We start from the raw sequence: 25,770 nt of genomic DNA, 5'->3' as shown, positions 1-25,770 counted from the left end.
CAGGGCTCCAGTGCCATGCTGGCCCCCTGTAGGGGTCGGAATAACTGCTCCTGGGGGCCGTCAATAGCATTTACGACTTAGCCTCAGGATCAGAGAATCCAGTCCTTGGTTGCTGTCATGGGGTGGGGAGGGACATTGGGGGGGGGGGGGGGGGGGGGGGGGGGGAGTGGGGTGGGGGGGGGGGGGGGTTCTGTATTGTAAAAATGATTAAATGTTGAAAATTTGAATAAAAACATTTGCAGGTTAGGAGGATTCACCATGCCAAATTGACCTTAGTGTCCAAAAAGGTTAGCTGGGGTTACAAGGATAGGGTGGAGGGTGCACTTTTCAAGGGCCGGTGCAAACCCGATGGGCTGAATGACCTCCTTCTGCACTGTCAATTCTATGATTCTATGAAAGGAACATTCCAGTTGATTTCTAATTATGGACTCTGGATCCATGCAAAATCACAACATGTATCACAACAGTGGTGCCTTGAACTCTTTTCCTTTTCCCTTATTCTCCATTGAGTGAGTGCAGAAGGGGTGGACATTGTAAAACCCCTCTCGTGCATGTGTGTGTGTAAAAATAAACCCGCCCTTTTTATTTAATCTAACTCCAGGTTGCTGTGCAGGTTATTCATAGAGGATTGGGACATTCAAAATTAAAAGATTGGGGAAAATACGCCACCATTTATAAAGGGGGAAATCAAAATAAAATAAAGAACACCTTTCTGTGCGGGAATCAGGGCAGTTAAAATTGACCCCAAAACACCTCCTGTCCATGTTATCATCTCAATCCAAACACTTCTACATTCTGGTTTCCTGAATTTAGGCTATCCCTCTCATGTGCTAATACCATAATTAATTAACAGAGCCTCCCCTCCCCCTTTTCCTAACTTCCAGGTCTTCCTAAATGACGTGGAGATGCCGGCGTTGGACTGGGGTGAGCACAGTAAGAAGTCTTACAACACCAGGTTAAAGTCCAACAGGTTTGTTTCAAACACTAGCTTTCGGAGCACTGCTCCTTCCTCAGGTGAATGAAGAGGTATGTTCCAGAAACATACATATAGACAAATTCAAAGATGCCAGACAATGCTTAGAATGTGAGCATTTGCAGTGTCCCAAAAACCAGAACCCCCCCCCCCCCTCCCTAAATGACACATACCCTTCAATATTCAATTCCGAGTCTCTGGGTCATCCTGTAGCCATGTCTGTAATGACAATTAGATTTTATTTGTGATGAGACCATCAATTCACAAGACACGTGATTGGAAGTGAACAGTGGTTTTAATAGTCTTACAACTGAGCCTGCCTGCGACGGGATGAACTGGCAGCAGGCTCACGACTGCAGAGCTTTATACTTCCGGTTAGTGGGAGGAGCCATGGGCGGAGCCAAGGGTGGAGCCCAGTACAAACTCCTCATCTCCCCCTATGGGCAGAGCCGCGTAATGGCTCGTATACAGAGCCCACAAGGACACAATACATATAATAGAACACAGTGTGAATTACTAGGTTTATAATTCACCACATTCACCCCCTGTAACAAAAATCAAGTCCGGCGGGGGTGATGGGTCTACAAATTGAGCCGGTCCGGCGGCTGAGTCGTCCTTTGGGATCGGCGAAGCACCGGGGTTGCAGCATCTTCGAGTGGCTGGGTGGTGACGGTTGGTGAGGGTACGATGGTGGACTCCGGGGGTGATTCGGTCCGAGCTTCGTACCCGACTGGTTCGACGGCGACGGGGAGCGCTGGAAACCCATAGGCGCGGGGACGCCGAGCACGGGCAGTGAACCTGTAGGTGCGGGGGAACAGGGCGTGGAGGGTTGTGTGGGGTGTAGTGTGAGGGGTACCTCGGTGGCAGTGGTGTTGGAGTTGGATCCTGCAGGCGCCAGGTCCCGGAGGGAAACAGTGTCCTGACGGCCGTCAGGGTATTCGATGAAAGCGTATTGGGGGTTCGAGTGGAGTAGGAGAACTCTCTCTCCGAGTGGGTCAGTTTTGTGTGCCCGGACGTGCTTCCGGAGGAGAACCAGGCCCGGTGTCTTCAACCATGCTGGGAGCGAAACCCCCGTGGTAGTGCCCCTGGAAAAAACAAATAGCCGCTCGTGAGGGGTCTGGTTGGTGGCCGTACACAGGAGGGACCTAATAGCGTGGAGCATGTCGGGGAGGACCTCCTGCCAATGGGAGACTTGGAGATTCCAGGACCGGAGGGTCAGTAGGACGGTCTTCCAGACTGTCGCGTTCTCCCTCTCCACCTGCCCGTTCCCCCTGGGGTTATAGCTGGTAGTCCTGCTCGAGGCAATGCCCTTGTCGAGCAGGTACTGACGCAGCTCGTCGCTTATAAAGGATGAACCCCTGTCGCTGTGTACGTAGCTGGGGAATCCGAACAGGGTGAAGATACTGTGCAGGGCTCTGATGACTGTGTGGGAGGTCATATCAGGGCACGGGATAGCAAACAGGAAGCGGGAGAACTCGTCAATGACGTTCAGGAAGTACACATTCCGATTGGTCGAGGGGAGTGGCCCTTTGAAATCAATGCTCAGGCGTTCAAAGGGCCGGGATGCCTTTACCAGGTGGGCCTTGTCTGGTCTATAGAAGTGCGGTTTGCACTCCGCGCAGATCGGGCAATCCCTGGTGATGGCTTTTACCTCCTCGGTGGAGAAAGGCAGATTTCGGGCTTTGATGTAGTGGGCGAGCCGGGTGACCCCCGGGTGGCAGAGGTCATTGTGGATAGCTTTCAGGCGGTCGTCTTGTGCGCTGGCGCACGTGCCGCGGGACAGGGCATCTGGGGGCTTGTTGAGCTTCCCCGGTTGATACATAATATCGTACTTGTATGTGGAGATTTTATCATTTTTAATTTTGCCCCTTTGTGAGTTGTCAAACATGAAGGCAACCGATCTTTGGTCGGTGATGAGGGTGAACCTCCTACCTGCGAGGTAGTGCCTCCAGTGTCGTATAGCTTCCACGATGGCTGGTGCTTCCTTTTCGACTGAGGGGTGTCGAAGTTCCGAAGCGGAGAGGGTTCGGGAGAAAAAGGCGACTGGTCTCCCTGCCTGATTTAGAGTGGCTGCGAGAGCGACCTCTGAGGCGTCGCTCTCCACCTGGAAGGGGACGGATTCATCCACCGCCCGCATGGCCACTTTGGCGATGTCCTCCTTGATGCAGGTGGACAGAGGAAAGAGTGTGGCCTTAAGTAGTGGGCGGGCTTTGTCCGCATACTGAGGGACCCACTGGGCATAATATGAGAAAAATCCCAGGCACCTTTTGAGGGCCATGGGACAATGAGGGAGAGGGAGTTGTAAGAGTGGGCGCATATGGTCCGCGTCGGGGCCCAGGACTCCGTTTTCCATGACATAGCCGAGGATGGCTAGCTTGGTCGTGCGGAAAATGCATTTCTCCATGTTGTAGGTAAGGTTGAGTTTTTGGGCAGTTTGGAGAAATCGATGGAGGTTAGTGCTGTGGTCCGGCTGATCATGGCCGCAGATGGTGACGTTGTCCAAGTACGGAAACGTGGCCCGCAGCCCTTACTGGTCCACCATTCGGTCCATTGCTCGTTGGAACACCGAGACCCCATTCGTGACGCCAAAGGGAACCCGGAGGAAATGGAAGAGGCGGCCATCTGCCTCGAATGCCGTGTAGTGGCGGTCCTCCGGGCAAATTGGGAGCTGGTGGTATGCAGACTTCAGATCCACCGTGGAGAAAATGCGGTACTGGGCGATCTGATTCACCATATCTGCAATCCTGGGAAGGGGGTACGCATCGAGGAGCGTGAACCGATTAATGGTTTGGCTATAGTCCATTACCATTCGGAATTTTTCCCCGGTCTTGACGACCACCACCTGAGCTCTCCAGGGACTGTTACTGGCCTCTATGACCCCCTCACGTAGGAGCCTATGGACCTCAGTTCTGATAAACACCCAGTCGTGCAGGCTGTACCGCCTGCTGCGAGTGGCTACGGGTTTACAGTCCGGAGTGAGGTTAGCAAAAGTGGAGGGGGGTCAATTTTTAGCGTTGCTAGACTGCAGATAGTGAGTGGAGGTAGGGTCCCGCCGAAGCTGAGTGTGAGGTTGCACTGAAAGTCGAGTCCCAGTAAGAGTGGGGCGCAGAGTTCGGGGAGCACGTACAGCTGGAAGTTCGAGTAGCTTGAGCCCTGAATCGTTAGGGTCGCGACGGTGCGCCCTTGGACGTGAACAGAGTGGGAGCCCGAAGCGAGGGAGATAGTTTGCCGTGCAGGGAAAATAGGGAGCGAACAGCGTCTTACCAGATATGGGTGTATGAAGCTCTCGGTGCTCCTAGAGTCGAAGAGGCACGGTGTACTGTACCCGTTGATTTTAATGGTCATCATCGAGTTGCGGAGGTGTTTCGGATGCGACTGGTCCAACGTGACCGCGCTGAGTTGCGGGTAGTCGGCGGCTCGATCAGCTGTGCTGGAGTGGTCCCGTGATGACTGTCCGCTGAGGTCGTAGTCTTCGAGGTGAGTTTCAGAGTTTGAAGAGGATGGATCCCAAGATGGCTGCCCCCGTGGATCGCACGTGGCGGGCGGCGAGGAAGATGGCATCCAAGATGGCGGCCCCCATGAGTCACACGTGGCCAGCCGCGTGGAGGAGGGTTGCCAAGATGGCGGCCCCCATGAGTCGCACATGTCAGGTGGGGGCGGAGTCAGCATACAGGCTGCAGCATTTCGGGGTCTGTGGGCCTGCGAGTTTGGGAAGCGAGTGCTCTGGGCTGTGGGAGAGTTTGGAGTGGGAGTTTTTTTCGCCAGGCAGACCTGGGCATAGTGTCCTTTGCGACCGCAACTGCTGCAGGTCGCGTTGCGGGCCGGGCAGTGCTGACGTGGGTGTTGGGGCTGGCCACAAAAATGGCACACTGGAGCTGCATAGGAGCAGCTCCGTGTGGAGCATGCCTGGGGCAGTCGCTGGTCGGGGGCCCAGGATGGGGTCGCTTGGTCTGCGGGGAACGAGGTGAGGCTGCAGAACGAGACCCCCATGGTTGTAGCTAACTCGACAGTGTCCTCCAAGTTCTGGGCCCCTTTTTCAAGCAACCGCTGGCGCACGTAGTTGGACCTGAGCCCTGCCACATATACACCTGGGACAGCGAGCTCCATATGTTGGGCGGCTGATACGGCTTTTAAATCGCGCAGGAATTCGTTCAGCGACTCCGCGGGGCGCTGGTGGCGGGTCTCAAAAATGTGGCGCGCGTAGACCTCATTGATGGGCCTCACGTACATTTGATCAAGTATGGCCAGGGCCTCCGTATACGAGGTAGCACTGTTAAGTTGAGTAGAGATACGGTGGCTCACCCTTGCGTGCAGTAGGCTGAGTTTCTGCTCCTCTGTAGTTTCTGACGTGCTTGATTCAGCCAGGTAGGCCTTGAAACATCTGAGCCAGTGTAGAAAGATTTATTTTGTCTCTGCAGCCTGCGGGTCAAGTTCTAGTCGGTCAGGTTTGAGGGCTGATTCCATAGTAGTTTTCTTCAAGTTTCCTAAGACTATTAAATTGATGAGACCATCAATTCACAAGACACGTGATTGGAAGTAAACATTGGTTTTAATAGTCTTACAACTGAGCCTGCCTGCGACGAGATGAACTGGCAGCAGGCTCACGACTGCAGAGCTTTATACTTCCGGTTAGTGGGAGGAGCCATGGGCAGAGCCAAGGGTGGAGCCCAGTACAAACTCCTCATCTCCCCCTATGGGCAGAGCCCAACGGCTCACATACAGAGCCCACAAGGACATAATACATATGATTCAACACAGTGTGAATTACTAGGTTTATAATACACCACAATTTGTTAATTTCTATTTGTGCTATCAGTTCATCTTTTGTTTTATATGCCAAACGCATTTAGATGCATTTAGATAGTTTTGTCCTTTTATTATTTTTGGAGTGTCTAGTCGTATCTGTATATATAATGTTAGATTTGCACTCTCTGTCCCATCCTGTCACAGTCTGTTTATCATTTCTCATATTACTACCTTTTTCTCTTGCCTTGTCTCTACTCTTTGATTTACCACATCTTCCCAAATTTGATCCCTTGTCTACCCTATTTACTTTAAAACCCACTCTACTTTCCTCGTTATGCAATTCGCTAGAACACCAGCCCCAGCAGGGCTCAAGTGTCGACCGTCCCCGATACTGGTGCCAGTGTCCCGAAAACCAGACCCCCCCCCCCCCCCCCCCATCCCCCCATACCCATCCCCCTCAATATCCCCCCATCCCACCCACACCAGTCTTTTGAGCCATGTAAGCATTTTTCTAATCTTATTTGCCCAATGCCAAATTGCATGCAGCTCAGGTAATAAACCAGAAATTAGGTAAATATAAGGGGGATGAGGGAATGGGGGGGGGGGGGGGGGGGTTACCATATTAGGTTTAGTTGAGGCAATGGGGGAGGAGATTCGTGTGGAACATAAACACTGACATAGACTAGTTTGGCTGCATTGCCTATTTCTGTGACATATATCCCGTTCAGTTCTAAGAGTTAATATTGCAGGTCGACGACTTTTCATCAGAACTGAACTTCAACTTTCCAGCAACCGCAGTATTTTGCTTTTGCTGACTTAAATTACCTGACCGTCACTGAAATGTGACACTTTGTTTTCACAAACATGTCAATTGGGGGGGGGGCTGTTTTTTTTAATGATCATTGTGTTTTTTGTGTAATCAAAGTAAAATAAAATACACATTAACAGTGACAACTGTATTCTAAAATCAATATTCCCTCAACGTTCAAAAATTATAGGACAATTATATCACAGGAAAGCTCTGTTTTAGCTCGTAATTATTGTCTGCTGTTTCCATCGATATGGCGGAGTGGGTTTGTCTAACTCTAATGCTGAGAGGAAATGCTGGGGCTGTTCCTTGACAGCTGATCACACTCAGCTCAAGAGTTCCGACCCCACTCAGCCACATCCGATTGGATATTCGGACCTCAGTGCTGACATCACTCTGTTGCTGGGTGGAAAATTGCTGGGGCAAAACTTGTTTGTTTTGCAGGACTTTGTCGAATTGGAACTGTTCAGTGAAATCTTGGCATCAAATGTCTGGCACTCACTGTGTACATATCTCGTTACTCAATAGTTGCATTTCCGAGATGGAACTTTGACTTAGTTATTCAATTTAAAACCAAATCTTCATGGTCTGTCACTTAACTGCGATAGATAACAAATGATAGTTCAGTGGCTGTTACCGATTTTCACACACACCTATGACCCTAGATAGTGTAGCCAGTTAGAGAGCAGGCACAAGGATAAATTCACAATTAAGGTCGATTACACATGTAAATACGCAGAGGTTTGTTTTGCTTTATAGCAAGGTAAACTTTTTTTTCGGCATGGCAAAACTTTTCGACTGAATTTAGACTGTCAGTTTTGCAATGAAACAAGGTGAACACTTTCTACATTTGTTTAATCAACAGGTTTGATTGGCACTCAAGGTCCCTGGGATAGAGAGAGAGCCAGGAATGGGAAACATTTTATTGTGTCAGAGCGGAAGAAACGACCAAAGTGGGATATCGGCTGCACACTCAATGTGATCATTACTGTCCAACCTCTTTGGAACATTGATTAATTCAGGACCCACGCAGAACCGTTCTGATCATCGAAAGCTGGGCAGAACGTCCTTTTAACATTTCAGACATGCATGAACTGCAAAGACGGTTAAGCAACTCAACAGGGATTTGCAATCAGACAAATCAAACAATCCACAACCAAATGGTGTAACAGAAACAACTTCTTCTCGTCCTGTTTTTATTTCTAATTTTACATGTTGGAATTGCAATAGTGATTTCAAAAGTGCTTCATAAATGTAAGTCTTATTTTTACACTGTTTCATTACAGGCTGATAAATGATTGGACCAAAACAGTGAATACGACAGGATGATTGGCCATTGGAAGCAGCTCAGTGAGTGGTTATCTGGTGTGAGGGGACCAGTCTGGGAAAAGGATTGGTCAGAGGGCGGGCAGGGGGTCAATCTCTGAAAGGTCATTGGTTAGAAAGGATGGACATTCTGTGGTTATTTCAATTTCTGTTACACTGATTGGTCAGGGGGTGGGCATTTCTGTGCAATGATTGGTCTGGGGAGATGGGCGTTTCTCTGCAATGATTGGCCAGGAGTGGGCACTTCTCTGCAATGATTGGTTAAGGAGTGGGCATTTCTGTGCAATGAGTGGCCAGGGGGTGAGCATTTCTCTGTATTGATTGGTCAGGGGGAGGGGATTTCTCTGCAATAATTGGTCAGGGGGTGGGTATTTCTGTGCAATGATTGGTTAGAGGGAGGGCATTTCTCTGCAATGATTGGTCAGGAGGTGGGCATTTCTCTGCAATGATTGGCCAGGAGGGAAGTCAATTGGTTACAGCTGTGAAATTGTTACATTGAACTCCGAGAACAGCTGATGATGGAATTGGTGACGGTTTGGTTGGTGCAGTTATTTAGTTGGAGTTGAGGGGATTGTCTGGGAAAGATCTAGCGAAGTTCAGAAGTCCTGATTTTATGGTCTTTTGAATGCCGGCTTTTCTTTACACTGACTCATGCCCACATGTGATGGTTATTCCAGCGGCTCTGTGAAGAGAGACCCCAAATCCTGAGTAACAATGTTCATATCCACAACTTGCAAAGAGAACAGACACACCAAGAATTCAGAAAAGCTCCCCACCGACTACATGATCTGCACCAACTGTCAGAAAGTCCTTCGAAAGGTAACCTTTTGCAATGCAGGAATAAATAAACCTGGTGCCTGCTTTCTGTCGTCCGGAGAATCAATAGCATGTCCTCAATGTGTTTCAAATGGGGACAACCCGATCACAAATTATTTTATTGGTCTACTATGCGACATCCCGTTTAGAAAAATCACATAGGGTATTTTTGCTGCACAGGCTCGGATTTTGAATATGTAACTTGTCAGGGGTTTGTAAGTTGACTATGCGTGTGAATAGGTTTTAAGTAGAGTTTTGATGTTGTTATTCATTGTTGTGTGCTAATTTTATAAAGAGACCTTGTTCTGTCGAAATCAACCTCTTTGAGTTGGACACTGAGTCTTTCGCCTCTTGCTAGCGGCTGGCCGAGATGTCAATCAAAGTTGTTTTTCCAAGCTCCGTCTGCTGAACTCGATCAATCCGATAGCTTTCGAGTCCTTTTCTAATCGATTACGGTTTTTTTTAAAAAGAGATCATGAATTTCCCTGATAAAGCTAGTAAACGACGAGCCTAATGTTCCTTTTCTCAAAAAATTGCACTGAAATTGCTGCCTTGTTTTGATAAGATGTTCGTCTCTTTTTCTCCCCTCCCCCTAAAATACATCGTGTTGGTCAGAGACTTAAATATTATGGCCGTTAGCTTTTCTCTTGTGCATAGCTTTTTAATTGCCTAATTCTACATCAACCTATCCCGTTGTTCCCTTTTCAGTATTGGCTCATCTCCTCCTCTCTGTCGTCTTGACTGAAGATCAATCCTCTACGTTGAATTGAGTAGCCCCATCTTCCAGCTACAATTCATAAGAAACCTTTTATTCGCAATTACAGAGCCTACTTGGAATTCAATCTATCACTGTCCAATTCAGAATTTTATTCAACTTCAGCTTTCCTACTGCATTATTCTCCCACTAAGATCAGGAGCAAGTCTGCATCGTACAAGTGAGAAAGTGTTGGAAAAACCCAGCAGGTCAGACAGCATCCGTGGAGAGAGAAACAGTGAGTCCCCAGAGTGGGGGTCTCATGGAAACGTATAAAATTCTAACAGGACTAGACAGGGTAAATGCAGGGGAGATGTTACCAATGATGGGTGTGCCCAGAACCAGGGGTCACAGCCTGAGGATTCAGGGTAAACCATTTTGGACAGAGATAAGGAGATATTTCTTCACAGAGTGGTGGGGCTGTGGAATTCATTGCCACGGGAAGTAGTTGATGCTAAAACTTTGAATATATTCAAGAGGCGGCTGGATATAGCACTTTGGGAGAATGGGATCAAAGGCTACGGGGAGAAAGCCGGATTAGGCTATTGAGTTGGATGATCAGCCATGATTGTGATGAGTGGCAGAGCAGGCATGAAGGGCCAAAAGGCCGCCTCCTGTTCCTATCTTCTATGTATCTTTCATATTGGACTCGGATGTTTTTCTCTACAGACCTGCTGAGTTTCCTAGCACTTTGTTTTTATTTCAGATCTCTCCAGCATCTGCAGTATTTTCCTTTTAAGTCAGTTTGTGTCTGGCCAATGGGATTATCATTTGTTCATCCCTCTTTGGGGCCTGTAACACTTTTTGAGAGATAGGATCGGTCTATTTTATTCTCGCTAACATTGATGAAACGGTCATATTTTGATTGTGGCCTTTGTCTCTGATGTGATCTTTGAGGTGGACTGTATTTAGGAGACAGAGCAGGTATTTTTAAATTAGATTTTGTGCTGAAATGCAATGATCTGTTTTCTCCTCTTGGCTTGATATTTCTGAAACGTTTGTTTTTCTGAACGTATATCAGGGTAGTCCGGGTGCAGTGAAATGGTCTACAATTTGGCATTGATGCAACCTAGGGTCACTGGTGACTGGGACTTGTTTTTCCTGATTTCTGTTCACGAGTCGCTAGGCATAAGACTCCCAATTGTTCTCTAGTAATCCTTGCTTTGGTTCATTGCCATATTTTCAGAAGTGCTTAGAGACTTGCTGAGTCAGCAGCAAATTGAACTTCTCGCAAATACTAGTATGTCAGTACTTTTTAAACAGTTATCAGCTTAGTCTGATGGTCTAAAATGAAAAGATTGGAGTGCTCGTTTTAATCCCTGCATTTTTCACTCGTGTCTAAGTTTAAATTGTGTTCTATATGCCTGCTTATCGTTGCAGTAATTGAAGCCTAAGTGTTAATGTGAGCTATGGCTGTTTGTGAAATCTCACTTCATGTGAGAAACTAAATAATTTTGTACAGAATGCACCTATATTTCTTTTACCAACATTTTGAAATGGTTGGAGAAGAAAGTTTTGACTTGATAAATTGGATATTTACATTTCCTGTAAATGAGCTAATAAATGCATGCTAGTTGTGATGGCTTTGGTCAGCAGTTTCTGTATGTATGCAACAGATTAATTGATCAGATTTCTTTGAGATTACAGATAATAAATTAATAAGTATATAAGTATTCGGGGCAGCAGGGTAGCATGGTGGTTAGCATAAATGCTTCACAGCTCCAGGGTCCCAGGTTCGATTCCCGGCTGGGTCACTGTCTGTGTGGAGTCTGCACGTCCTCCCCCTGTGTGCGTGGGTTTCCTCCGGGTGCTCCGGTTTCCTCCCACAATCCAAAGATGTGCGGGTTAGGTGGATTGGCCATGCTAAATTGCCCGTAGTGTCCTAATAAAAGTAAGGTTAAGGGGGGGGGGTTGTTGGGTTACAGGTATAGGGTGGATACGTGGGTTTGAGTAGGGTGATCATGGCTCGGCACAACATTGAGGGCCGAAGGGCCTGTTCTGTGCTGTACTGTTCTATGTTCTATAAAGGAGGCAATGGCAAAGCTTGTTTTACATGATTAGTGTTAAACTTAGTGGCATGCTTTGTTTGCACCTGATGACTTGTTTAGGTAAAACACTTATACCTTGCAGGCATAACCATTTCCCCCTGGAGCAAAAGGCATATATCGACATGCAACAAAGGCTTGATTCGTGTATCAAATTTTATAAGTACTTGATATCATTTTTCAGGAGTTGTAGCAGAAGAAAGAAAAAGAGCAGCTCTTGTTCGTTGACCAACAAGGTCTTTGGAACTCTGCTGGCACTGCCTGCTTTGTACCAGGACGTCGCAAAGTCTGGAACATAGTCACCACGCGCAGTAGCTCTCCACCGTCTGGAGTCATGGCTATCGTTGGGGAACCGCTAGCGGGAATCCGCACCTCCAATATCCTTTCAGGTGGCTGGCGGAGCGTAAGGCTGTGGCTGCCAGTGTGACCAGGATCGGGGACGTGCTGGGTGGCGGAGGAACGGTCTGGATGACACACTGAGCTAGCTGAGCATGGAGCAGTGTCCGTCCAGCTCGTGGCCAAAGCCATTTAAGGCCTAAAAATGGTCATGCTTGGACCCGCGGGCATGTTCGATCTCGACGCGGCGCAAGGGTGATATCTCATCTGAGCGAACCCCTATCCGGATGGAATTCCACATTGGTCCCAAGCCTGGAACCTCCCATAGGCTCTGGTACCCCACAACCCCAGCCACCTCACGGAAATATCCTCCATGCCTTTTCGCACTGTACGGAGGGTTTTTGTATGGTCTGCTGCTGCACCCTTCCACCTCCTTGTCCATGCCTGCGTCCGGACACGCCTTGGCATGCCTCATTGCCAACGGAGGTCCCTGCTGGAAGTCCCTCTGCAGAAGTGTTCTCCCCATAAAACCTGGGTCCTGGGGTGGAGAGTGATGCACGCAGCAGTACCGTGCAACCACCAGTTCATGGATGCCCAAGAGCCTTTGCCACTTTTGTGGCTTATGGAGTCCGTGAGCCATGTCTGTTTGGTGTCCTAGGTTGCCCTCCCCTTTTTAGTTTCTTAACAAGGTTGAAGTTTTGTTTGCACTTCAGCCCCACTCTCCTGATCTATGGGCACCCGGTGCAGAGAGGGACGGGAAGGCAGAGGACTCCTTGTGAACCTGCTCCTGGCGAAACGTGCCAATAACAGGTCCAGGCAGCGGGCGACCGAGGGGGTCATCTGACTGGACTGTCTGCTCCTCTTCGTGGCCGCGTGTCCCTGGAGAGGGAGCATGATGTATTTTGGAGTTCATAACGAAATAGAATAACAGAAATTAACTGAGGGACAAATTAAAAGGGACTTTGCCTAAAAGGAGCTCCCGCCCAAAGAGGAATGGAAATTTAAAACTTTAAATTAAAATGTGAAAACGGGGGTCGATTAAAGCAATTGAACACCTGCGGTGCCCACTGAGGATGAGAGGCCTTGTGTGCATGTGTAATGTTATTGATTTTGTTGATGACCCCAAAATACATCATAATATTTATTTTTCTCTTAGATTTGTACCGTAGTCTTTCAGTGGTTAGTGCTCAGCTCTTCCTCCCTTAATCCAAAACTTTGCTCTATGTATCCTAACTTGCACCAAGTCCTGTTCGTGTATCTCCCCCCCCCCCCCCCCCTGTTATTACTGACCTACGTTGCCTCCTGGTCCAACAATGCCTTTTTAGAGTTCTGATCTGATGTTGTTCTGCTATTAGTGATGGTGCCTTCCGATACCCCGGCCTTCGGCTCCCTAAACATCCCCAGCTCTACTGTCATGCTCTCTAAAACCCACCTCTTTGATCAAGCTTTTGGTCCTAATGCAATAAAGAAAAAAATGCATTTATATAACTCCTTCCATGAACACCAAACATCTCAAAGCATTTAAAACTATTAAGATATGTCTTTTGAAGCACGCTCTCTTGTGTAAGGTAGGAAACACTGTCACCAATTTGGGGACATCAAGTTCTTCCAAACAACAGTGATAATGGCCAGATAATGTTTTTTGTGTGATGTAGATTGAGGAATAAATATTGGCCAGGTGACCAGGAATAACTTCCCTGCTATCACTATGTATTGTGGAATAACATTTGCCTTTGGCACTAGTTACCACATCAAATATTCAAATAGTCTCCTATATTGTCGAATTACACTGGTGTGGCTGGCTTTGTTCTGAGAGCTTATTCACATCCGTAATAATTGTCCTAATTCTCAAAATTTTCAACCTAAGGATACTTTTTTTTACACCTCGCATCTCATCGTTTTGCCATCACATCTCATTCTAACTGGATAAAAATCAAGGCACTGATTAACCAGCCATTGCCATACAATCATAGAATTTACAGTGCAGAGGAGGCCATTCGGCCCATCGAGTCTACACCGGCCCCTGAAAGAGCACTCTACCTAAGCCCACACCTCCACCCACTCCCTGCATCCCAGCAACCCCACCTATCTTTGACACCACAGGGCAATTTAGCATGTCTAATCCATCTAACCTGCGCATCTTTGGACTGTGGGAGGAAATCGCGGAGGAAACCCACACAAACACTGGGAAAACGTGCAGACTCCACACAGGCAGTGACCCAAGCTGGGAATCGAACCTGGGTCCCTGGTACTATGGAGCAACAGTGCTAACCACTGCTACCATGCGGTAATTATAGGTCGGTGAGCGCAAGGGTGATAGGTGCATGGTACTTGGTACTATTAAGGACATGGGCAGCAAAATTTGTAATAACAAGTTTACAGGGGTAGAAAAAGGAGGCCAGGTTTGAATCTGATGACCTAAGGCATAGGCAGAATTTGGCAATGTTATGGAGGTGAAAATAGGTGTTCTTGGTGAAGGCGCAGAGGGTGGTCAGAAGCTTGTTTCGAGTGCTACGGAAAGGGATGAAGTCAGTGATTCAACCCCAAACATTGCTGTAGGAGTTTCTCCTGGTAGAGTCTTGGGTCCAATCATCTTCAGTTGCTTCATCTCTGACCGTAAATCCGTTATATAGCCAGAGGTGGGGGTTTTGCTGATGATTGCAGTGTTCACTGCCATTCACAACTCCTCACACTGAAGGAGACTGTGGCAAAATACAGCAAAACCTGGATAACATTCAGACTCGAGTTGGCAAGTGCAAAGTAACATTTGCACAACGCCAGTGCCAAGCAATAATTTCCCCATTATGTTCAATGACATTACCATTACTGAATCTCCCACCATCAACATCCTGGGGCCGGGGGGGGGGGGGGGGGGGGGAGGTCACTAGGAACTTAATTGGAGAAGCCATATAAACTATGCCTACAAGAGGCGGTCCAAGGCTGGGAATTGTGCAGCGAGTAACTCCCTTCCTGAGTCCCTGAAGCCCCTGCTGTTTATCTACCAGGCATAAGCCAGGAGTGTGATGGAATATTTTCCACTTGTTTGGATGAGTATGGCTTCAACAGCACTTTGGGTGCTCAACACTATCTAAGACAAAGTAGCCTTCTTGATCGGCACCCCATCCACCGACATAAACGTTCAGCCTAGGGCAGCACGGTGGCCTAGTGGTTAGCGCAACCGCCTCACGGCGCTGAGGTCCCAGGTTCGATCCCGGCTCTGGGTCACTCTCTGTGTGGAGTTTGCACATTCTCCCCGTGTCTGCGTGGGTTTCGCCCCCACAACCCAAAAATGTGCAGAGTAGGTGGATTGGCCCCTTAATTGGAAAAAATAATTGGGTAATCTAAATTTATATTAAAAAAAAAATTAAAAAAAATAAACGTTCAGCCTCTCCACCATCATAACATTGCAGTGGCAGTATTTTGTACAATCTACAACTGTGTTTTTCAAGCTTTTTTCCCCTGGGACCTACTTTTGTCTACTGGACCTAAGCCATGTTTGCTTACCTTTTAATGCGAAAGAGAAGCACTCCCTGGTCCTCGTGATCTCACTCCAATCGTGCTCCCAGGAGGAGAGGTGCAGACTTCAGCCAGTTCCTTTGTGTCTTCATCTTTGTTACAATGGAAAATCCAAACTCGCACATGTAGGTCGGCGTGAAGGGCGATAGCATGAAAATACTCTCGGCACTGGATACTCCTCAGGAGATGCTATTCCAGAATACTGACAGCCTCATGGGCTTTTAGCATGTTTTTAATGTGGTATCACAGGTCAATTACAGCAGGGTAATGTTTTCATTTGGAGTCAGCTGCAAGTTAATAATTGACTCTAGGGTCTCGATCTCCAAAGGAATTTTTCACCCACCACTTATCTGAAACTTATCCTTTCATTTCCTAGTACTGCCCTGCATATATCACACATTGCATCCTTATTTGCATTGGCGCAATTGACACAACCATACCTCAATAAATCATCTTTACTGCTTTGTTCCCGTGGAAGTTACTTCTTTGCAGACTGTTAGCCAGAGGTCATGGAGCTATTTACAGAGTTAACACTACCACTGCTCTGTCCTGCCCTGGACTCTGCTGATTGCTCACGCCGGCAGATTCAGATGTGAGATGCTTTAAGAAAATGATTCATCTTCATAATCACTTGCCAGCAGCTAAAAAATGGAAGCGGCTCTCCTCTGTGATTTGGCTCCACAAGTACGTACATACAGAGCGCTTGACGTCATGTGTGCATGCAGAGTGCGTAACCTGACCGCTGTCACTCCTGGCAGGAAGACTGCACACAGTCTCATTTCCTCCTTATTTAAAAGGCGGCAGCAGTCACCATTCTTGATTTAAAATTGGGAGTGGCTGTTGGGCACTTCTCCCGCAATCCGGACTTCTGCCGGTTGCGACCTCATTTTGGAAAAACCCTGATCTACAAGATGCACCGCAACAACTCTCCACGTCTCCTTTGCCTCTACCTCCCAAATCCGCAACCTGTGACACCTAGAAAGGCAAGGGCAGCAGACTCATTGGAACACGGCCACCTGCAAGTTCTCCCCCAAGTCACACAACATCTTCTATTGAAACTATGTTGCCATTCTTTCACTGTTTCAAGGTTCCAAATCCTGAAACTCCCAGCTCCAACACTGGGTGTACCTACACCCGGTGAACTGCTGCGGTTCAAGAAGGTGGCTCATTATCACCACCTCAACTGGGAATGGGCAACAAATACTGGCCTTACCAACGACCTTCATATATCTGTACTTGGTGAAGGTTCAGTTCATTTTAAGGGAGGTGAGTGAGTGGTTCCACATGAGATGGGGCCGTTTATATTACACTTTACTAAAGAGCTGTGTGGTGAATATATTCACCATAATATAAGTTGTCTGTATCGTACTAGGGGCCTCACGGTAGCATGGTGGTTAGCATCAATGCTTCACAGCTCCAGGGTCCCAGGTTCGATTCCCGGCTGGGTCACTGTCTGTGTGGAGTCTGAACGTCCTCCCCGTGTGTGCGTGGGTTTCCTCCGGGTGCTCCGGTTTCCTCCCACAGTCCAAAGATGTGCGGGTTAGGTGGATTGGCCATGCTAAATTGCCCGTAGTGTAAGGTTAATGGGGGGATTGTTGGGTTACGGGTATACGGGTTTCGTGGGTTTAAGTAGGGTGATCATTGCTCGGCACAACATCGAGGGCCGAAGGGCCTGTTCTGTGCTGTTCTATGTTCTATGTACTGGGGCCTATTGCCAGGGAATGGTAATATGGGGTGGGATTCTCCTTTAGCCGGTGGGACGGAGTGACGTGAACCACTCTGGCGTCCGCCCGCCACAAAGCTGCGGAATCCTCCGCACATTCAGGGGCTAAGCCGGCGCTGGAGTGGTTTGTGCCCCGCCAGCTGGCGTGGAAGGCCTGTAGCGCCATGCCAGCTGGGGCTGAAGGGAATCCGGCCGGCGCTAGTCCGTGCATGCGCGGGAGCGTTGGGGGCTGCTGACATCATCACTGTGCAGGCGGAGGGTTCACCTACGCGTCGGCCATCGCGGAGGCTGACACGGCCGACGCGTAGGAAAAGAGAGCCCGCATGGCACAGGCCCGCCCGCGGATCGGTGGCCCGATTGCGGGCCAGGCCACCGTGAAGGCCCCCCCCCCGGAGCCAGATCGCCCGTGCCCCTCCAGGAGCCCGCCAGGTCCCGCCAGTAAGGGACCTAGTCCAATTTACGCAGGACTGGCAAAGAACCAGCTGGACTTCGCCCATTGCGGGTCGGAGAATTGCCGGGGGGCTGCGAGCAGCTGCCGACTGGCGCGGCACGATTCCAGCCCCCGCCAAATCTGCAGTGCCGGAGAATTCGGCGGGGGTGGGATTCACGCTGCCCTCCGGCGATTCTCCAACCCAGCGGGGGGGGGTCGGAGAATCCTGCCCATGATCTCCTCCCATGTACTGTACTGGAACCCTGGTGGGCTCTGCCTCTGGCTCGGGCCCCCCCCCCCCCCCCCCCCCCCCCCGGACAGTATATAGACCGGCCGCCTGGAGGCGGTGCTCATTTGTTGCAGGTGTCACAGGCAGGCAAGTTCTTGGATAATAAAGCCTATGTTCACTCGCTCTCATCGTCTTGTAGTGAATTGATGGTACATCAAGCTGGTTACTGTCAGCTGCTGAGGGGGGTGGGGGGGGGGAAGAGGGGCTGGGGAGTGGGGGAATTTGCTCTGCGTTATGGGGGTGGTGCTTCATTTTTTTTTTTGGCCTTTTACTTTGTGTTGTGCTGTATATTTAAAATGTTAAAAATCGAATAAAAATATTTACATCAAAGGCAGGCAGACTGATCAAGAAGGATGAAGAGGGCTTCTCCCAGGCAACAATCCCAAGTTTCACCATGAACCTAAAGTTTTATTCCTGCTCATCAGATCTCCTCTGCACCCTCTCTCCTGACCAACTGTTAAAGGAGACCCTTTCATTTATTTCTGATATGTGAACATTGATATAAAAATGTTCTTGTTTAACTTTACTGTGACGAACTGTACCTTTCGGATAGGAAACTAATATTTTAAAATATGATCCCATTATACTGCAGCTGCTTTAATCTTTGGATTGTCCAGCTTGGATTTGATTTAACTATTTTAAATCACTCTCTGAAAATAATCTTTCAAATTGATTGATTTTTGTTGCAATAGGAGGCACGGCAGCATAGTGGTCAGACTGTTCCTTCACAGCTCCAGGGTCCCAGGTTCGATTCCCGGCTTGGGTCACTGTCTGTGTGGAGTCTGCACGTTTCTCCAGTGTCTGAGTGGGTTTCCTCCGGGTGCTCCGGTTTCCTCCCACAAGTCCTGAAAGACGTGCTATTAGGTGAATTGGACATTCTGAATTCTCCCTCTGTGTACCCGAACAGGCACCGGAATGTGGCGACCAGCGGCTTTTCACAGTAACGTCATTGCACTGTTAATGTAAGCCTACTTGTGGCAATAATAAAGATTATTATTTACCATAAACTAGTCCTTGTCAGACTTAATGTAGCAAACTTGGTTCATAACTGCAATTATGAAAAACATTTTTTAAATTGGATGGAAGTGAGAAAGGCCTTGTGGTGCAATTTGCTGCATGCATCTTTGCCTCTGAGCCAGAAGCTCTGAGTTCGAGTCCCACTCCAGGACTTGGATTTGGGTGATCATGGAAGGTGCATTCATAACGTGGCCCGACAGGGTGATTATCAATCTGCAAGTCCTTCCAGTGTGCCTTCCAGGCAACAATAGGCCGAAAGTCTCCTAGTTAGCTATGCTTGACGTGGAGTGCACCTGTCCAATCTATAGCATAGCCTCTAGGGACGGGCTAGCAACCTGTTCCAGCTAAACCTATCTGTGGGAAACTGACATGAAAGTTCTGACTCTTGTGTGACACGAGGTGTGGGAAGTAGGAAGTGAGATAGCTGAGTGAATAAAGTTGCATTCAACCACAGGAAGATGTTTTGTACTGCGGAGGCTACGGGAGCAGGTCACTTAAATTTGACCTAGTTTTTCCCTACCCACCGGCTCACCACCCCCACCCCGTGTTTGTTGTTTTTATCACTCAAGCTAGTTTTTGTTTGTGCTGAAATCAGTATGCAGGTACACAAAGTGGTCATAACATAGTTATTGCCTCCTAGTTGGTGTCTTGACAAAAAAGGTAAAATGTATTTGCAAATTCAGCCTCTTTAATTCAACCTGCAGGTCAATTGGCCAGTTAATGGAACTAAAGCTGGGAATGAATTTCACTGTTGCAACGGCATTAAATGGCTCTCTTGTGCTGCAGAAAACATAGGAATTTGTAGTTAAGCACTCATGATCAGGATCTTTGGGGGAGCATTGGAAAAGATGGGGAGAAACGCAAACCTAAGTTGGCTAAGAAGGGTGTTGACTGAATTCTGCGCCCTCTCAGCTCACTGCCTTCAAATGCAGCAAATGTGGAGCTGCTGAGGCACACGAAACAATGTTTGAAAAATGAAGTCGCCATAGTCCCGCGTGTGTGCCAATTGGGTGTAAGCTGATAGGGTGGTGAGGTCACATCAGGTAGGGAGGGGGTGGGTCTCAGTGGGGAGTAATGCACTGTTGTCTAGTGACCCAAGAGTTGGATGTGTTATTTTTCGTGTAACATTTCCTGGGTAGCTATTCTGCAGGTCGATTAGAGCTCTCAAGTCTGGCTCTAATTCAGAGTTGAAGACTTTTTGAGAGGGTTCTTGATGTAAGGGAATCTGGTTTCTCCCCTGGAAGTTAACACTTCCTGGTCAGTTCAAATTATTAAGCAATGTATGAATTTGGTGCAATTACATTGAGTTCAATTGCTTACATGAGGTTAAGGCAAGTTTGTTGTTTCATGAGCCAAACAATTCTGCTCTGCCTGGTGTCTCTCGCTACCCCCCCCCCCCCCCCCCCCCCCCCCCCCCATTCACTTATCTGAATGCTGCACAGCTTTGTGAGCTTTGCCAAGCTCACTTTCCTAATGTTATAGTCATAGAATTTACAGTGCAGAAGGAGGCCATTCGGCCCATCGAGTCTGCACCGGCTCTTGGAAAGAGCACCCTACCCAAGGTCAACACCTCCACCCTATCCCCATAACCCAGTAACCCCACCCAACACTAAGGGCAATTTATCATGGTCAATCCACCTAACCTGCGCATCTTTGGACTGTGGGAGGAAACCGGAGCACCCGGAGGAAACCTATGCGCACACGGGGAGGATCTGCAGACTCCGCACAGACAGTGACCCAAGCAGGAATCTAACCTGGGACCCTGGAGCTGTGAAGCGATTGTGCTATCCACAATGCTACCGTGCTGCCCTAAATATATTAGCATATCAACTACGCCCCAGGTTAAACTGCTCAAACTCACTTCCTTCCAGTTGGCAAAGAATATGTGGTTAGGCATTGGGAGGGTGCTTATCTCTGTGTATATTAAACCTGCTAGTGGAGTACAATTGTGCATTGTGCTGTCCAACCAACACCTAGCAAAATATCTCAAACTCTAGTGATGTTTATGGTTAGAACACAATACTGAGTGACACAATATTGAGTGCAAGATTATCAAGCTTGGGTGTTGCAATGCTGATTTTCCTAACCCAGATGATACAGTAAGATTTTGGTGGCATGATATTTGAACCTTAACATTTTTATAATTATGCTCAGTCCTAATCCAGTTGTAAAAGAAAAGCAACTAAATAAGCTGGCACCAGAGTGACTGTACAGAGGAGGAAAAGGATATCGGTGGTGTATCAAAGAAACCTTGCCATGTGGTGAATAGTTGTGAATAAAGACTTGCCTTTTATATAGTGTTGTTCATAAACATTGGATACCTCAAACAATTTTACACACAATAAAGAATCTTTGACGTGCAGGAGCTCACAAATAGCAAAATGATGAGATGACAATCTTTATTTTTTTTTTAATGATTTTGAGGGAATAAATATTGGCCAGGACCCTGACGATAACTCCTGTCCTTGTTTGAAATAGTGTCACGGGATCATTGGTCACTTGAGAGGGCAAACAAGGCCTTGATTTAATGCCTCACCAAAAGACTGCATCTCTGACAGTGTTGCACTGGAATGTTGGCCTTGATTTTAGTGCATAACTCCTGGAGTGGGACTTAACACACACTTGCGTCAGAAGTTGTGTTCATCAACTGAAGTACAGCTGGCACAAGATAAAAATGGGCAGAGCTATGGAAATTGGAACTGGGCCTCTGAACTGGTGCAGCATCATTTTATAAGAAGCTAAGATGAGACGAGGATGACAGTTTTCACACAACCTGATTATTTTTTTGTTACTCAGTTCAGCATGCTAGTCTCCTGTTATTTCAACTATATTTTAAATATAATTACTGCTGGCAGTCTAATTACAGTGAAATTATTAAACAGGGGTGCTTAAAAGAGGAAACCGGCCTCAAACCTAAACATAACTTTAGACGTTCAATTTTACTTCCTGTTCCTAAGGGAGTAGTGGGGAATATTTTTTTTTTAAATGCAGAAACTTGTTACAGACCAAACAATGCATTACAGTCTTGCCATTTTGTCAGGACTGTAAGCAAATTTTAAATTTGGACTTTAAAACACAGAAAACGAGGGTGTGATGGTAATTAGAAAATGGCAGTCAGACAAAGACCCAGTGGACGTGATCTATTTGGATTTCCAGAAGGTACAATACAGGAGGCTGCTAAATAAGATAAGAGCCCATTGTGTTAGGGGTTTGGTATTGGCAGGGATAGAGGATTGGCTGGCTGACTGAAAGCACAGTGTGGGGATAAAGGGTCTTTTTTTCAAGATGGCAGCCAGTGACTAGCGGTGTTCTGCAGGGGTCAGTGTTGCGGCCACAACTCTTCACCGTATACATTAACAATCTGGAAGAAGGATGAGGGCATTGTTGTTAAGTTAGCAGATGATGCAAAGGTGTGTAGAGGACAGGTTGTGTTGAGGAAGCTGGGAGGCTGCAGAAGGACTTGGACAGGCTAGGAGAATGGGCAAAGAAGTGGCAGATGGAATACAATGTGGAAAAGTGTCAGGTTATGCACTTTGGTAGGAGGAATAGAGGCATGGGGCACAATTCACTGGAAAGATTCTGAAGTGTCGTAGCGTGCGGGAATTGCCGCGAGCTTCCCAGCGCCTAGCTCAGCGAGGCCAGCAACACAATTCGACGTTAATCGGTCCACTTGATGAGGGCTCACGGGCTTCTCGCCGCAAATGAAGGCTCGCCAGCTGATTCGCCAGGACCACGCTTGCTAGGCCCTCGCTAACAAATTCGAGCAGCACTTGCTTGGCCAACCCCAGCCAGCTCGCGTTGAGGAGACCAGTCCCAAGATTTGGGAACGCTGACCTAAGGATGCTGCTACATGCTGTGGAGTCCAGGATGGATGTCCTGTTCTCCGGAGGGTCAACCATGGGGCAGCCAGTGCTGCCTCGGAGTGTAACCAGGAGGACTGGCCTCCAATGCTGAAAAACAGTCAATGACCTACACCGGGCAGCACGAGTGAGTAGACATCAATGCACCCACCCAACCCCACACACAGACCTTTCCGCCCCACGGGAACATCCACCCTTCCCTTCCCACCACTGTGAACCACGCTTGTGGCTAACGATGCCCCCTCTGCATCTCTTCTGGAAAAGCTCTCCCACTATCGCCGGGAGAGGGCCCAGACTGGTGGTGGCATCCCACACATCAGAATCCTTATCACCTTCGAGGAGCCTGCTCTGAAGGTCACCGGTGTGGCCAAGGACAGGGTGGTCACCAATATAGCAGCTGACGGACGCTACAAGGGTAAGAAATCACCCGGAGGACCTGTGATTATTGCCTTACTGACTAAGGTCCGTCAAGCGATGGCGGCAGCCCACCCTGAGTGCCACCCTCTCCATGAGACCACCTCAGATGAGAGCTCAGAGGATGCCACCCTAATAATTGTGGCACAGCTGTCATTCCCACCCTTCACCTCTAGGGTTGCAACTGCAGTGAAGAGCCTGGTGTGCGATGTCAGCATCATTTAGTGACGTTTCCAAGGCATTGCTCAGTCGGTGATTGCCATGGTGAAGGATCTTGACAGAATGTCCACCTCACTAGGGGATGTCACCCAGTACCAGGCTGACCTTGATGACGTTCCACAGTAAATGTCCTGATCTCAGAAGGGAATGGCCAAGGCGCTGCGGAGTTCGTCCCAGTCGCAGGTGGGCATTGCCGAGGTGCTACAGAGCATGGCCCAATCACTGAGGAGCATTGCCGAGGGCATTAACACGATGGTGTGGACCACGGGGAACCGGCAGGGCTGGCGGAGATGATGCTGGGGCTCTAACCAGCTGCCCCTCTGCCCTAAGCTGAACCCCAGGGCGCTATGGGCATGGACCGGCAGGAGGGGACCCTGGGCACCAACCTGGACCCGTCCCATGGGGTGGGGATGGTGGTCATCAACTCCCCAGAGTTCCACCCCTCTGAGGCCACGTCTTGAGTCAGCACAAGGTGATACGGCTGTCCATGTGCCGCCCACAAGTAAGGTGGGGCCCTCTGGCCCCCAGAGGTTGCCTGCTAGGGGCATCGAAAGCCACCAGACGAGCTATGCAGCTGACTGCCTCCACCTCCGATGTGCATCCTGAGGTCACACTGAGACGTAGCAGTAGAGCTAGGAAGGCAAAGCACATCGAGAATCACTAAGGGCACCGACGGGGGTGGGGATGGGGTTCGGGGGGGGCATCACATTCAGGAGAGTGGGGAATTGTAAAACCTAAACACCCTTGAACACAACCGGTATACCGTCTCTGTCACTTTCATCCACGATTTGGGTCGACCTCCCAGCATCCTGACGCATACCCTGGGAGGGTGGGAAATTGGAGTGGGGGTTGACGGACCAGGTCACATCCTCCGTGAATCAGGCGAGTATTTGAGCCTCCCTGACCCTCTCGGCTTGCTGGACCCTAGCTGCTGCCGCCTGTCCTGCAGCCTCCGGCTGGTCCTCTGATTCCTCCCCGGCCTCGTCCTCCAGCCCCGGCTGGTCCAGCGCCACCTCCCCATCCTCCTGCTCGGAGGTGACCGCATGTTCCTCATCACCAACCTCCAGCTTGTCGCCCTGCTGCTGTGAGATTGTAGGAGGGCACAGCAGACCACCACAAAGTGGGCGACCCTCCGAGCACTGTCTGGGGAGTGCACCATCGGAGAGATCGATGGATCGGAACCACACCTTGAGGAGTTTGATGCACTGCTCAATCACAACCCCGGGTGGTTGCATGGGATTCGTTGTACCGGGTCTCCGCTTTGGTCATCAGCCTCCATACTGTCATCATTAGCCAGGTCCTCAGTGGATACCACTAATCTCTCAAGAGCTGGCCGCTCATCCCGGGGTGGTCTTCAAAGAGGCTGGGGATGGCCGACTGCCCCAAGATGTAGCTGCCATGGATACTCTCTGGGAAGCGGGCACATGTGCATTAACTTCATCTAGTGGTTGCACATGAACTGTTTTATTGAGGCACATGAACTGTTTTATTGAGGGAGTGGAACCCCTTTTCGGTTAACGTAGGGCAATCCCAGATGGCCCGGTAAACATGTACGTGGCATCTATTACCCTCTGGACCTGGGGCATCCCAGCAGTAGAGGAGAAACCTGCTGCCCAGGCATCTTGTTGGGCTTGGTCCATGTCAACGACTATGTAGTTTTCCGCCTAGGCATACAGGGCATTCGTGATCTATCGGCTGTGGACCGAGATACCACACCGGTCACCACTCGAACCCTGGAATGGTCCAGAGGTGTCAAGGTTCAGGGTTTGGGTTACCTTAATGGCCAACGGGAGCAGGTGTCCTCCTCCTCCATGTGGTGCCAAATCTGCGAGGACATGGCACAGGTGTCGCACCGTCTCCTTGCTGAGGGCGGAGTCTCTTGTGCCACATGCTATCCGTCATCTGTTTGAATGACTAGCGATGCCTGTATACCCTGTGCTATGCTGCTTCCTCCCTGGCCTGATGGGCAGGTGCCATCCAGTGCACAGGCCGCTGCCTCGAGTTTCTGCAGACGCTGCTGCCTCTGAGTCTGGCCGCCCCGACTACCAGCAGCACCACCACGGCAAGTTCTTGGTCCTGTCGTACCGTTCAATATCTGTGAGGAATTGGAAGAGGGTGTTAGACTGACAAAGAACGGTGGCTCCCACCCTGGGGCTTTTCCATTTTCCCTATTGATACCCCACCTGGATCGCCATTCTCACCTGGCCACAGCGGGCTCCCCTCACCAGAGGATGGCGGTCGGTGGGGCAGATGAGTAGGGACAAGGGTTGCCCCTGGAACGGGTAAACCTCCCCATGGCAGCCGACCCCAACTGGGGCTCTCTCCGCCAAGCACTGGGGTGGCAGGCCCAGCGCCCCGCGCTCTTTGCCTGTGAGCAAAGATGGCTACGCTCCACCTCTGCTCCCCACAGAAGCCCTTCCGCCAGGTTCACGTTTTTCAAAAGGTGTATTAATCGGCAGCAGCTTGACCACTTGCTGGAGGCAGATGAATGACTGGAC

At 49.1% G+C, this 25,770-nt stretch overlaps 1 protein-coding gene across 2 annotated transcripts in view; it reads left to right on the top strand.

Moving 5' to 3' along the window:
- Positions 1 to 8,344: 8,344 nt before the first annotated feature.
- The window catches only part of LOC119977843 (sestrin-3-like), a 129,666-nt gene continuing 112,240 nt past the window's right edge, over positions 8,345 to 25,770 (top strand). The window contains exon 1 of one of the 2 annotated variants that reach the window (XM_038819083.1): positions 8,345 to 8,672. In XM_038819083.1, the coding sequence (XP_038675011.1) occupies positions 8,568 to 8,672 (105 nt within the window). In that variant the 5' untranslated portion in view covers positions 8,345 to 8,567. The remainder of the gene's footprint in view (positions 8,673 to 25,770) is intronic. The other variant, XM_038819082.1, reaches the window with a different exon arrangement.

The sequence above is a fragment of the Scyliorhinus canicula genome, chromosome 14, assembly GCF_902713615.1.
Source record: "Scyliorhinus canicula chromosome 14, sScyCan1.1, whole genome shotgun sequence".
NCBI lineage: Eukaryota > Metazoa > Chordata > Chondrichthyes > Carcharhiniformes > Scyliorhinidae > Scyliorhinus > Scyliorhinus canicula.
The sequence above is the reverse complement of the archived record's forward strand: the minus strand, read 5'-3'. Positions and strand labels throughout refer to the sequence as shown.